General features: G+C 48.0%; 1 protein-coding gene across 1 annotated transcript; it reads right to left on the reverse strand.

Moving 5' to 3' along the window:
• Window positions 1–63: 63 nt before the first annotated feature.
• Window positions 64–13,217, reverse strand: LOC149307507 (acidic leucine-rich nuclear phosphoprotein 32 family member D-like). Its single transcript, XM_089539319.1, has 7 exons — window positions 12,970–13,217; window positions 5,804–5,953; window positions 5,004–5,126; window positions 4,706–4,904; window positions 3,878–3,975; window positions 3,337–3,400; window positions 64–1,702 (listed from the first exon to the last, which is right to left on the reverse strand). Exons 1-7 carry the CDS (start codon window positions 13,021–13,023, stop codon window positions 1,641–1,643), a joined length of 750 nt encoding a protein of 249 aa, XP_089395445.1. The 5' UTR covers window positions 13,024–13,217; the 3' UTR covers window positions 64–1,640.
• Between the last annotated feature and the right edge of the window lie 15 nt (window positions 13,218–13,232).

The following is a 13,232-nucleotide window of genomic DNA, read 5'->3' on the forward strand; positions in this document are numbered from 1 at the left end:
AAGCCAGCCTTGGATTCCCACGTGGCCCAATTTATTTACTCCAATAAGCCACAGGAAAAAAAATTGTATAAAAAGATTTATTGAAATTCATCATTGACAAACAAGACATAAAACTCAAAAAGTCTGGCTCTTTGGGGAGCAAAGAGGGAGAAGGTTGCAACGTTTTTGTTGTGGTCTTTTTATACACAGATGAGATATCGACTAGGAAATACAAGTCACTTCTATTGCTATTTTTTTGTTTGTTTGCTTGCTTTTCTCAAAGAGGGATAGGAAATTAAAACTATACATTCAACTAGGTACTCCGCAGTCAAACTTACTGACTTCTGCAACTAGGTAAGAAAATACAACTCTTGTGTTAGCATCCCATGCTTGAGTGTATGAAAAGAAGCTGGCCTAGGCCCCCCACATGCTGACATTGTCCGCTCTGGTAGTACTTAAAAGGGTTGTAAAAATGTTTTCTCCAGCGCTAACATAGAGCAGAGGCGGAAACAAGATCCCTATCGCTTCATATCAAGGGCTGGGTTAATATATTTATATATATAATATCTTACAGACCAAAATAGTACACACCTTAGTTAAAAGGGTTCAAACATTTTCTTTTTTTATTACAACTGTCAGATTCATTTCACCAGTTAAACTCAGGAAATTAGGAACACTTTTTTATATATATTTATAGATTATTTCCATGGCTGCCATTTACAGAGAACTGTCTTCCATATACCCTAAAAACTAAGAAGAAGCAAGGACACAATCCAGCGGGGAAGGAGCAGCCCCTGAAAGAGTTACGCCGCCGTTTTGGCGCAGCTCCTGTTTGCCAGTGGGTTGCGCTCAAAAAAAGGATGTTGAAAAAGAAAAAAGGGGGAAATTCAAAGTCACCCCCACAAACTGGAAACAAAAGGGGAGAGGGTAGATTTCGTATTTGGTCACTATTTACAAACGACAAAGTAAAAAGTTACCTAGAGAAAGAGTGGAGGAAAAGGGCTTTCTGGGAATGGCAGCCATTCACAAACAGGCAACAAAGGAAACACTTGTATTGGGGGTCTCTCTGCCCCTCTGCTGCTGTGGCTGCAATGCTCTCAAGGCAAGTTTTGCTGCATCCAGAAGAGAAGAAAAATAGGGGGGGGGGGGGGGGGGAATATACTTACAATATGCTCAGAGACTGGCAAACGCCGCCAGTTCTAAGGACTTAAAAAAGGAGCTCACTGCCATCTCTTATTCTGGCCACTTCCGCAATCTTCTTGCTCATTTATTTTATTTTTTAAAAAAAGGTTTAAAAAAATACCCAAAGGATGCAGGATTAGCCACTCTGAGGAAAAACAAAACAAAACACAACTCCACCACTTGCTTTCTATGTTTGCTATTGCATAATAACAGAGGCAAAAGGAAAAATCTCCAGAAAACAAAAGTAGGAGCGGCCAAGTTTTGTGGAAGTGTGTGTGTGTTTTTAAAAAAAGGTTATTTTAATTCCCTCGCCCGCAGAATTACACATTTCCTTCTCGATCCCACAGCAACATTACACTCTGGGTAGGAGGGGGGTTTGAGGGTGTATTTGTGTGTGTGTGAGAGAGAGAAATACAGGGTAGAAACAGTCAAATCACAACAGGAAATTTGTCCCCCCGCCAAGAGATTGTATGCTGAGTTTAATCATCCTCATCTCCTTCGTCGTCAGCCTCTCGTTTTCTCTTTTCCCCTCTTTCTTCCTCTGTGAAGGGAAGGAATTACAGAGTTGGGTTAACATGGGGTGCTTACCATTGGTTGTTCCCACAAGGGATAATTTTAGAAGCCCACCGCCAGATCCTACACTGAGCCAGGGCATTATTAATATCTTCTACAGGAGTCAGACAGTCTGGCACATGGGCAAGCATCCCTACACCAAAAAGCGGTACCTGTGGAAATTCTCCTTTCCATGCAAGAACGCCGCATTGCAAATTCCACAGCAAATCTAGCCATGCTCTGCAGTGCACTGCACAAGTAAGGCCTAGGCCCAACTCTGTTTCTCAAGTGGTAAAGGCCTGAACAGCAACGAGAAGGAACAGCTGGGCAGAGCCCCTTCCTCTGCCCCATCCAGTGGGCCATCAACTGGTCCCTTTGCCAGCTGCCTCTCCCCACATCCCACTGCCCTGCCTCTTGAGTTGGCCACCTAAGTGCTACATCCAGGCTGGGCAAACTGCAACTCTCCAGATAGAATCATAGAATAGGAAGGGACCACAAAGGCCATCCAGTCTAATCCCCTGCCATGCAGGAAATCCAAATCAAAGCATCCCTGACAGATGGCCATCCAGCCTCTGTTTAAAAACCTCCAAGGAAGGAGACTCCACTACACTCCAAGGAAGGAGTGTGTTCCACTGTCGGACAGCCCTTTCTGTCAGGACATTCTTCCTAATGTTGAAGTGGGACCTCTTTTGCTGTAGCTTGCATCCATTGTTCCAGGTCCTAGTCTCTGAAGCAGCCTCCCTTCAAGATGGCAGCCAAGACAGTGAAAGGTCTGGAAACCAAGCCCTGTGAGGAGTGACTGAGGGAGGTTGGTATGTTTAGCTGGAGAAGAGGTGACATGGCAGCCCTCTTTAGCTATCTGAAGGGGTGTCAGAAGAGGGAGCCAGTTTGTTTACTGCTAAGATTAGGACATGGACTACATTAGATTGCAAGAGATTCACCTAAACATCAGGAAGAACCTCCTGGCAGCAAGGGACAGTGGATGAGACTGCCTCAGAGGTGATGGAGTCTCCTTCTTTGGAGGTTTTTAAACAGAGGTAATTCTGTGAACAGCCCTAGACAGCACAGCTGCTAGTAAGGAAGGCTGGAGACTGCAGTCCCACCATAACTTGAGCCCCATATTTTGTCCACCCTTAAACTAAATGCTGGGACACAGTCGCAGGCTTTCATGGCTGGCATTCTTAGTTTTTGTGGGTTTTTTGGGCTATGTGGCCATGTTCTAGAAGATTTTCTTCCTGATGTTTTGCCAGCATCTGTGGCATCTGGCATCTTTCTCTGAAGATGCCAGCCACAAATGCTGGTGAAATGTCAGGAATAAACTCTTCTAGAACATGGCCACATAGCCCGAAAAACCCACAAAAAAAACTATGCTGGGACACACTTTGTAATAATCCAAAGTGTCAGGGAGAAAAACAAATTCTCTTTAGCCATCAAACAGAAGCCAAGAAACCCATAAATAAATAAAAGGGGGGTGACCCCTGTGGGAATGGGCATTCATGAGGGGGGAAAGCCCTCAAAATGGACTGCAACATGTAGAGGAGCAATGTACAACTGTGGGCTTCCGAAAGCTGAACTGCCACACCCATAAGAGTTAGCCGGAACAGCCAGTGGTTCTGCACTTACCAGGAGCTTCTTCATCCTCTTCTTCATCATCTACCTCTCCATCATTATAGCCTTCTTCATCCTCCTATGGAAGCCAGGGAGAGAAAGAGGGAAAGGGAAGCTTTACTCTTCCACCCAATCTTTCAAGCTGATAAAAGCTATTAAAAAGCTCTGGAAGAGGATTCGAACGACGCTGCCATTAGGGCTCCATCCAGCCTTGGGTTCAGGGTGGGTGGGGAGAGCAACTGCCAGGGGCTGGAACTTGGAGGGCCACAAACCCAGCTTGGCCTGGCCTTCCAGCCTCTCCATTTTAAAATGTATTTTACTTAATCATTTAATATTCAAAATGCACCAACGTTGCCATGTTTTTGTCCCACCTTTCTGCTTTTTACCAAGGCCAGAAGAGACCGTTTTTGTTTAAACCAAGACATGACTCCCAATCTTATTAGTAACAAATTAAATGACAGCTTGGAGGAAGGATTCAGAAACAGCATTGTGGAGCAAATCATGGCCCCCGTCCCCATGGGCTTCAATGGCTAACTGTTTCTCCCTCCCCATTCACCTCCTCTTCGCCACTGACATCCTCCTCTTCGCCTTCCTCCTCCTCGTCCTCTTCTTCGTCATCTTCTACTACCTGGGCATCTTCGTCATACTCCTCTTCTACAAAAAGCAGGCAAGGTCACCAGGTCAGTTTGCTGCTTACTGCAAGGATTCAATGAGATCAACCCTGACCTCTTGTGGCAAGAGAAAAACACTGCAGAGAGATGGAGGCCTGGGCGCAGTTCTTCCATCTCACAAGGCTGACCCCTTCGCCTGGTCAACCACAATGGCCAGGCAGAGACCTACAGAAAGAGCAAGGAAGCTGCCCTGTGCTCAGGAGCAGGTCCTTCGGAGGTATGCTGTAACTCCACACTGAGGGTATGTTTCACTCTCATGCAAAACAGGTACTGACAGACTCTTCCTCCTTGTCCATGAATTTACCCCCTTCCTCTCCTTTGGAGAAGCTATCTGAACTAGTGGTCACCATCCCCTCTTTCAATCATGTTTCCCATAAAGTTTAGTTAGCTGCAAAACAAACTTCCAGAGACTACAATTGAGATTCTGTGATGCCCTCTCTGCTTTAGCTCTTGTATTTTGATCCCTCTTCCACCACTCCTGCAACCCGAGTATTCATCACATCATCTGGCTATAAGAAATGCACTGCATCACATCTACATGGATTTCTCATTATCCAAGCATCTTCCATGTTTTCTTCAGGACAAGCTAGAGTGTTTTTGAGTTTAAGAGCTTCAGAAAACTCGACTGGACTTTTTCTGATATGCACAGCACAGGGAGGTTCATTTCTACTCTTGGGAACAGCCCCACCAAGCCCAAAAGCTAAGGGACATACCATCTTCCTCTTCCTCATCGTCATCGAGGCCTTCCACGTAGCCTTCGGCGTCTGAGTCTGGCGCCTCTTTGTCGTCTCGGTCATAGCCATCCAGGTATGTGAGTTGCGGGAGGAGTTTGAAGACGTTGTCTCTGTAGTCATTCAAGTTAGTTACCTCACAGTTGAAAAGATCTAAACTTTTCAGGTTTTCTAACTTTTCCTGAAAAGGAAAGGGAGAGATTGACACAGAAACTGAAAACAGGTACGGCATGAAAAGGTGCCGTTCTGCAGCCCTTTACATACTTTTACGCAGACTTACCAGAGGCTCTATTGTACTGAGATCCTTTATTTTGTTGCCACTTAGGTTTAGGTGTGTGAGGTTTGGACATTTTTCTGCTAAGACTTCCAGTCCTCCTGAGATTCTGTTGTCACTTAACTCCAGCTGAGGGTGAGAAATTTTTAAGAACTATTTTGTTACCATTTCAAATATATATGTACGTATGTGTGTGAGAGAGGAGAGAGACGGACAGACATTGTTTATATGAGGGTGGGCAATGTCCAGAGAACTCCCAAAGAAATCTCTTCAATTGCTGAAAAATTCAGTCTTTAAAAAGAAGTTGGATGGGCAAGGAACATGAGGGTAAATGCAAGAAGGCAGATGGAGAAGAAGCAGGAGGCAGAAGAGGAACAGGTCAACTGCTAAAGGAGATCAGGTGATGATCAGGTTAAGATGGAGGCCAGAGACATAGCAGTTCTTGGTGAGAGACAGAAGACAAAGGCCTATCTATGAGCAAAGTTCAAAAGCAGAGAAAAGGTAACGGCAAAAGCCCTTCTTTCAAAGGGAAGATATTGAAATCACCAAGGTGTAGAATGGAAGTGTGCCTGGAGTGGGAAAAGCACACTTATTTGGGGGAATTTCATTACATTACATTACATTAACAAAATATACCTCGCCATTAACAACAGCTCGTAATAAAGCTTAACCATTCTGATTTGCTCTTTTATCAAAGGCAAAGCTAGATACAGGTTAAAAGACCCTCTGCTGTGGACAATCAATCCCACTTCTAAAAAATGCACTGCTTTCCTCATAATATTAGCAAAAGGAGGACATCCACTCACCTTCTTAAGTTTGTTTAACTTTGGTAAGTTTGCAACTGAGGTGAGGCCTACGTTGATTGTACTTAAGAACTCCAACTCTTCAAATTCATCTGTGAGGCCTTCGATTTTGCCTTCGTTTGACCTACTGTTGTCAAGAACAAGCTCTTTAACCTACAGAGAAAAAGTTAAAACAACAATAATAATAATTTGTTCTGCTCCTTCCTCCCCCCCCCCCCTTTACTAACAACACATCTGAGCTCACAAGCACCTTTGTAGCAAATGGCAACATCCTCTTACCAGAGTTCATCCTAAGCTTATTATTTTGCATGTCTTGAGCCAGCGTCCAACTGTAGTGTGTACAGGGGGCAGTTTTTGTGTGGGAAACTGGACAGAAACTGCAACCTGATGTGACAAGAGGCCTTATTCTGGTTGTGATTTGGAAGAGGATGTTGGTAGGGCTGTGTGTGTCTATGTATGTGCTAAATGGCTGCATCTGTAAGCCCTCCAAGTGCATTGATAAGATTGTTTGCAGCCATTTCTGCCCTCATCTCCCCCCCCCCCCCATGAAGAAGCCATTGAAAGGGGAGAGTCTAGGATATGCCTGGGGGCTGCAAACACACAAGGGACCTCACACAGCCCACCTCTGCACACAGAGAAACCCATGAAAGGCACTTCCAGATAAATGGGTCCAAACAGCAGAAACATCCTCAACACTGACCTGTGAAAACTTCACCAGAATATAATAGGTCAGTGTTATGTAGTCGTCATTGTAGAAAGCGCCGGACGAGTCCTTCCTAAATCTTCGTTCGAGATGTAGTCGTCATAACCATCTCCCTCTTCCCCCTCTAGATCTGGCAGGTAGGTTATCATCCTTTTTAAGAATTAGGAAGCTAACCCGTTTACCTTTCCAGCCACAAAGGACTGATTACTGTACCATAGGTTTTCCCCAATACACATGCTTTGAAATGGGTCTGTATGGCATTCCTTTTGTAGGGAGGAAACATGAGTCTTTTGAGTGCTGCTTACCTGGCTCGGCAGTGTGGAATTCGCAAGAGATTAAAACAAGCAGCAGCAAAAAGGAAACTCTATACCTTGCAGGAACAGCAATGTTGCCCCTGTGTGCGCATGCACACACAACCTGGCTGCTGCCAGAGTAGAGGAACATCCCCTCCCCGCATCATCGGTAGAGCTGCCGTTGGAGCCAGATGGCTAGAGAACTGCATTAAGCAAAGCTGTCTCAGCAAAAGGAAGGTTACTGGAGAGAAGCTGAGCGGCAAGGACTGAACGCCCTGCTAAGGCATCCGTGTGCATGGTGCATCCATGCTTAGATCGCAGGGCTCAATCCCTCCCCAGGCCTCCTCCCAGCAAGAGATCAGGCCTATTTCTTCTCCCCTGCTATGTGGGGTAAGCTCTTACTCCAGCCATAGGGTGCTGGGAGCATCAGAGTCCCTGGAGCTACTCCTGGGACCAGCCAATCATTAAGTGGCAAGGCACACCGAGGGCCATCGAGTGTAACTCCTTGCCAATGCAATATTTGGGCCATTACGTACGCCCGACCTTGCCAGTCCAGAGGCTTCCCATGCAAACCCTTGAGGTGGGCAGACATCATATCTTGTACTGATAGTATCCTCAGCTGATGAATTCCCTCCCAAGAGATGCACCTGGCCCCTTGGCTGATACTTTGTGGGCAGGCAGGAAACTTCTGGCCTGTGTGTGTTAATTTTATGGCCTTCTTTTCAAAGCCCTCTCATTTACATGCGCTAATTGTAAGATCCTTAAAGACAGTCTTTTTCTGGCCTGCCTCTGGATAATTTTATGAACCCCACTGCTGTTATTTATCTGCTGTTATTACTCTGAAGGTTACATTAATGGTGTTGCGCTATGTTGTTTTGTTTTCATTGGGCCCGTACAGACAGACCAAAATAAAGCTGCTTTGGGTCACTTTGGAGGTATGCTGTTTAAATGACACACGCACCTTAAGAAGCCAGAAGGACTGGAGCGCAGCTTCTGGCCTCTTAGGACGCATGCATCATTTAAACAGCATACCTCCAAAGTGACCCAAAGCAGCTTTAATCTGGCCTGTCTGTATGGGTTCTTAGTTTGTGTTTCTGAGATACTTTTGTTATGACAGGATCCAGGTTGATCTTTAAAAAACTTTTATTTCAATGAATAATAGTGCTAAAATTCTATATCGTGAATGGGCCTTAGAAGCCATGATAGGATCTTGCATGACTTCACAATTCCCAGATTACAGAGAAGGAGAACACTTGGGTGCTACCAGTGTATTGTCAATGGACTGAGAGCTTCTACACTTCAGGCTCAAGAAGAAAGGTATCAAGAATTCCTCTTCTTGTGCCTTTCAAGGTCTAATACAGCTTATTGTTGTATATACTTATGTCTCACAGGGTGACAATGGCAAACCCCTTCTGAAGAAACCTGCCAACAAAACCCCATGATAGGTTCGCCTTGGGGTTAACCTTAAGTCGAAAATGACTTGGAGACACAACAACAACAACAACAACAACAACAAATCCCTTCTGAAAAATGAACATCACAATACCAATGATTTGTAGCCTTGCATTTCAGCACTAGCCTGGTAGCCACGGGTAACCATTAAAGGTAAGGCAGGTGAGTAAGCAGCCTGGGGTGCTCCAATCCCTCTTGTGCTCTGCAAAGAGGTGGAACAGTCGGTTGCAAGAGCTCTCCATCCTCTCTTGCCAGCTCACTAGCCCATCGCTTTGGGGAACTTTTTCGGCCGTATTTTACCATACCATCAAACTAATCTAGTTGGGGACTAAAGTCTAATGAAGTTACCCCAATCAGTTGCATCTGATTAATGGCACTTTGTAGTTTAACTCTTGCTTGGACAGGGGATATGACTGTGGTTTTGAACTAATATGTCTTGAATGTGGTGCTCTATTACACAATATGATAGAGTTGTTTGTGAGGTGATGGCTGCCTACTCATTGTTGTGTGTTTACCTGATCGTGCAGCCCTGTCCTTACTTTTTATAAACTATCATTTGTTTATACTCTCCAATCTGCCTGTACATGAACCTAAGTTGTGTTTTAAATTGAAATTTTGTAATTGTGCTGGCCAAATGGCTGTAATAACGTTTATTTATTTATTAATTATTATTATTATTATTCAGAAATCAGCAAGATGCCCTTGTTCTACACACAAAGGACGCAGCACATGGTCAGAGGTAGTTGGTTTCAAGCCACAAGGTTTCTGGTTCTCAGAGGCTCTGTAGGATATTTTGGGCAACCCAGGCTTGTGATGGGAGGTCCTGCTGCCATTCTTGATGGGCTCACCCTTCTCCTCAAGAAGATGTATTCGCACCAATAAATGCTGTTCCCACGAATATCCCTTCCACCCAAAAGCTTCTGTCCCTGCTGCATGCTATAGAGGCCAAGCATCCTGATAAATTCCAGAGGCAGACATCTCAAAGTCATCCAACTGCAGCAGGGGAAGACACACACAGACCAGTTAAAAACTCTCGTGGGAATACTAAATACAACCTGTAAATAACTGTTACTGTACAGCAGGAGTCAGTCAGTCAGCCATGCCCTCCTTCAATGCTACTTCACTTGCTTCTCTCCTTCGGTTGTGCTATCTGAACTTTTTGGAGCTCTGTGTTTTTCTCTGTCCCGCTCATGGGGTCACTCCATTTCATTCCTCCTTACATCCTGTTTTCCAGAGATGTTGTTGTCCTTTGCTCTGCATTGTGTTATCATTGGTCCATTGGGATCAAAGTGATGTTATTGCTGTCTTTAGCTCTGCATTGTGTTATCATTGGTCCATTGGGGGGGGGGGGTCAAAGGGATGGCCTTCTTCTAGGCAGGTGGTCATCATACAAGCATCTTCTGAAAACCTCAGGGTCAACTCTGCATGCTGGTGTCTCCCTTTTGCATGTGTCTCCTGCTATTTCAGCAACAGTAAGAGCAAGCAGTCCAAGAGCTGAATCATAAACAGAGGGAATAAATCCAAAAGTGAGGCATGGCGCCATTTCCCACCTGTGTCCTGGAAGTGGATTTATTGCAGGATGGCCTTTCAGAGGTAACGGCAGGCTCCTGCTCCTGTTCTGTCCCATGGAGTGCGCTGTCCCCTCAGACCCACTGGCAGTGATGGTCAAACACTACCACCATCATGAGCAGAATGAGCCCTGCCTTTTCTATTCTGTCTCACTCAGTTATCTTCCATGGCAGGAGTGAATAAACAGCATGTGTGCAAAAGCATAGCTTACTTATTACCCATGGAAAGCGGACTGGGTCACTGTCAGTAGGGCCTTTGCAGGACTTTCCCACATGTGCTTCCAGAGCCATAGTCAGCCCTCATGAAAGGTCTGGGCATCCCCATACTTGCACAGTCCGCCAGTGACGCCAGCCCTGGGTATGCTGCCCACAATATTTATGACACAGAGACATGAAGACCGCATGAAAAGCATCTGGTAGGAACAGATTTCTGTCCAGATGGATGTGCAGGGGTTTATTTATGGAATAAGCTTGCTGGTTTTGCTTATTTCTAAGGCTGCAGCTGCACTGCAGAAATAATCCAGGTTGACACTGTTTCAGCTGCCATGACTCAATGCTATGGAATCCTGGGAACTGTAGTCTTGTGAGACACTGAGCATTCTTTATTAAACATCTGCCAAAAATTGATCACAGAATCCAGCCTGGAAGTCCTACAAGTGCCTAGAGGAGTGTTTCCTTTAGGAACGTCTAGGTCCTCTGGAACAAACTCTATGGTCAACTTCTGGCAGAGTTGCACTGGAGGACCTAGTGATTCCTAGAGAGAGAAAACAATAATCAAACCCCCAAAGAATGAAATCCACAAATGCGGAGGGCGGACTGCCTAACCTTTTAAAGTAAGAAATACACATCCCTCGAAGTAAGCACCTCAATGATGCTTTTAGGATCAAATCCTGCCCATCTAGATCTGTCCAGAATGCCACTTCATACTAATTAGTGCCTGTTGTTCATCAAGGGGATTACAAGATTGGAAGCGCAAGCCCTAGAGGCAGATTACAGCAGAGGCGACTCCCAGGTAAGTAAGTGAGTAAAAGGGCTGCGTCTCAAAGGACTCAGAAGGAAAGTCAGTCTGCAAAATTAGGGAAGCCTCATTCATCAATTAAAGAGTTATGCTGCACCTGCTGCTAACTTCATGGAGGGGGTGCCAGGATGCAACTCCAAACGCACCCGATGTTATGCCAAGTTACAACTTGCCAGAATGAGTCGGAGCAAAAAAACCCCAGGACAACATCTGCGTAGCTCCCCCTCATTCCGATGGGTTTCATACAAGAGGAGCTCACAATCCCCAACAATTACTGGTTAAACTGAACACCAACCCAATACATGCATAAAGGAGATGGGGAGTGGGATTGAAGTGGAAGTAAATGCAGTACAAGAGAAGGAAGGGGTTTCCAAAAGTGGGCTGGAGTCCCAAAATGGGAGGGGAAAAACAACCCTTCCTCTCTTGCAGGCTTGCTCTGGAATCAACTCATCTGACAAGCCTAGAATCATAGAGCTGGAAGAGGTCCCTAAGGGCCCTGATCCAGTCCAGCCCCCTTCTTCTGCCACAAACAAAGCATCCCCATTGACAGATGGCCATCCAGCCTCCATTGAGGGAGTGTGTCCCACTGGCCTTCCTCCTAATGTTAAGGTGGACTCTCTTTGGGTCCTATTCTCTGGAGCAGCTGAAAACAAGCTTGCTGCCTCCTCCTCAATATGGCATCCCTTCCAATGCTTCAAGAGGGCTATGGTTATCAACCTTCTCTTCTCCAGGCTGAGGACAGAACCACAGACTCCTAGAGGGCCCTGATCCAGTCCATCCCCCCTTTGCCATGCAGGAAGTCACCATCAAAGGCCTCCCTGCCCGGGAGAGATGGCCATCCAGCAGCCTCCGAAGGAGGAGACTCCGCCACCCCCATCTCCATCGAGGAAGGAGGGTCTTCCACTGTCCAACAGCCCTTTCGGTCAAGAAGGTTCTCCCGATGTTGCGCTGGACTCTCTTTTCCACTGCTCCGGGTCCTCCTCCTCCTCCTGCACATGACAGCCCTTCCAGGCTTTCACCAGGGCTATCATCATCATCATCATCCTGTCAGCTCTTAGCCTTCTCTCCTCCAGCCGAAACGTCCTGTCTGTGTGTCTCTCTCTCTCTCTCTCCCTCTTGGCCCATCCTGCCAAGGCCCCGAGGCAGCAGCCCAAGGCGGCGGGTCCTGCTTTGCCCCAAGTCCGCGCCTGGAAGCAGAGGAAGCAGCCCTCCTCGGCCTCTCCTGCCCCCTCCAAGAGGCCTCTGCCAAGGGCAGAAGGGTGGGGCTGGGGGCCTCTTCCAAGTCGGGGACAAAATGGCAGCAGCAGCAGCCCAAGGGGGAGAGAGAGAGAGAGGAAAAGGGGAAGGCCCCGTCCGGACGGAGGAGCCCGAGGGTCGGCCCGCTCTCTCTCTCTCTGGGCGGCAGCGGCAGCGGCAGCGGAAGGGAAAAGGAGGCAGAAGGAAAAGATGGCGCCCTGCCCTACTTCCCAGCCAGGCGCCTCTCTCTCTCCCCAGAGGAGAAGGCAAGGCAGAGACGGCAGCAGCAGGAGAGGAAGGGGCAAGGCCCGCGGAAAGAGAGGCCAGCCCAGGCTCGCCGCTTCCTCCTCCTCCTCCTCCTCCTCGGACCAACTTCCAGGCGCGCCTGGTATCCACAAGGCCTTGGGGGGGAAGAGTTTGGGCTCCGAGGAGGAGGAGGAGGAGGCGAGCCTTAGGCCCAGGGAGCCCTCCCGCCCTTTCCTCGGGGAAGGAAGGAAGGAAGGAAGGGGAGGCCAAGGGGGAGCTCCTCGCGGAGGAGACAGAGAGAGAGAGAGGGCCCCCGAAAGGGAGGCCAGGGCGCAGCAAAGTTTGGGCTTCCTGCGGAGGCGGCGGCGGCGGCGGCAGGGCGCCCTCTTCTTCCTTCCTTCCTTCCGAGGGGACGGGCTCCCGAAGGGGCTTTCCCCGGAGGAGAGGCTGCTCCTGGGGGCTCGGAGGGAGAGAAAGGGCGCGTTCATGAGGACGGCGGCGGCAAAGTTGCAAAGATGGCTCCCCAGCCGCCCTCTCCGGAGCCCTGCCTGCCTTCTCCCGGGAGAGGAAGAAGAAGAAGGAGGAAGAAGGGGCTCGCCAGAGGCAGGCAGGCAGCCCGAGACCCCCCGCCCGCCCGCCCGCCCGCTCCTTACGTCGGAGGGCGTCCTGTTCCGGAGCTCCAAGTGGATCCTCTTCTTCATGTCCATGGTCCTTCCGCGCTGCGCTGCGCTGCGCTGCTCTCCCTGCTTCGGCTGGCCCTGCGGCCGCCCCCCGGACGCAGCTGCCAGAGGCAAGGCCAAGCCCCGGCCAAAGAGAGACCCGGAGAGCCAGAGGGAGCCAAGGGCGACGACGGCGGGCGGTGAGCGCGCCGGACGCTCCGCTCCCAGATCCCCAAGCGCGGGAAAGGCACCGGGGC

Source organism: Sceloporus occidentalis, unplaced genomic scaffold, assembly GCF_023333645.1.
Source record: "Sceloporus occidentalis isolate IW3139 unplaced genomic scaffold, rSceOcc1.0.p SCAF_9, whole genome shotgun sequence".
Lineage (NCBI taxonomy): Eukaryota > Metazoa > Chordata > Lepidosauria > Squamata > Phrynosomatidae > Sceloporus > Sceloporus occidentalis.

Bases quoted from the DNA above. Each gene is read 5' to 3' on its own strand.
- LOC149307507 (XM_089539319.1), bottom strand. From the start codon at position 13,023: ATGGACATGAAGAAGAGGATCCACTTGGAGCTCCGGAACAGGACGCCC. The intron at 4,905-5,003 runs GTAAGTCTGCGT...TTTCCTTTTCAG, and splicing joins TCAGTACAATAGAGCCTCTG to GAAAAGTTAGAAAACCTGAA. The intron at 3,976-4,705 runs GTATGTCCCTTA...TGCTTTTTGTAG, and splicing joins CGATGAGGAAGAGGAAGATG to AAGAGGAGTATGACGAAGAT.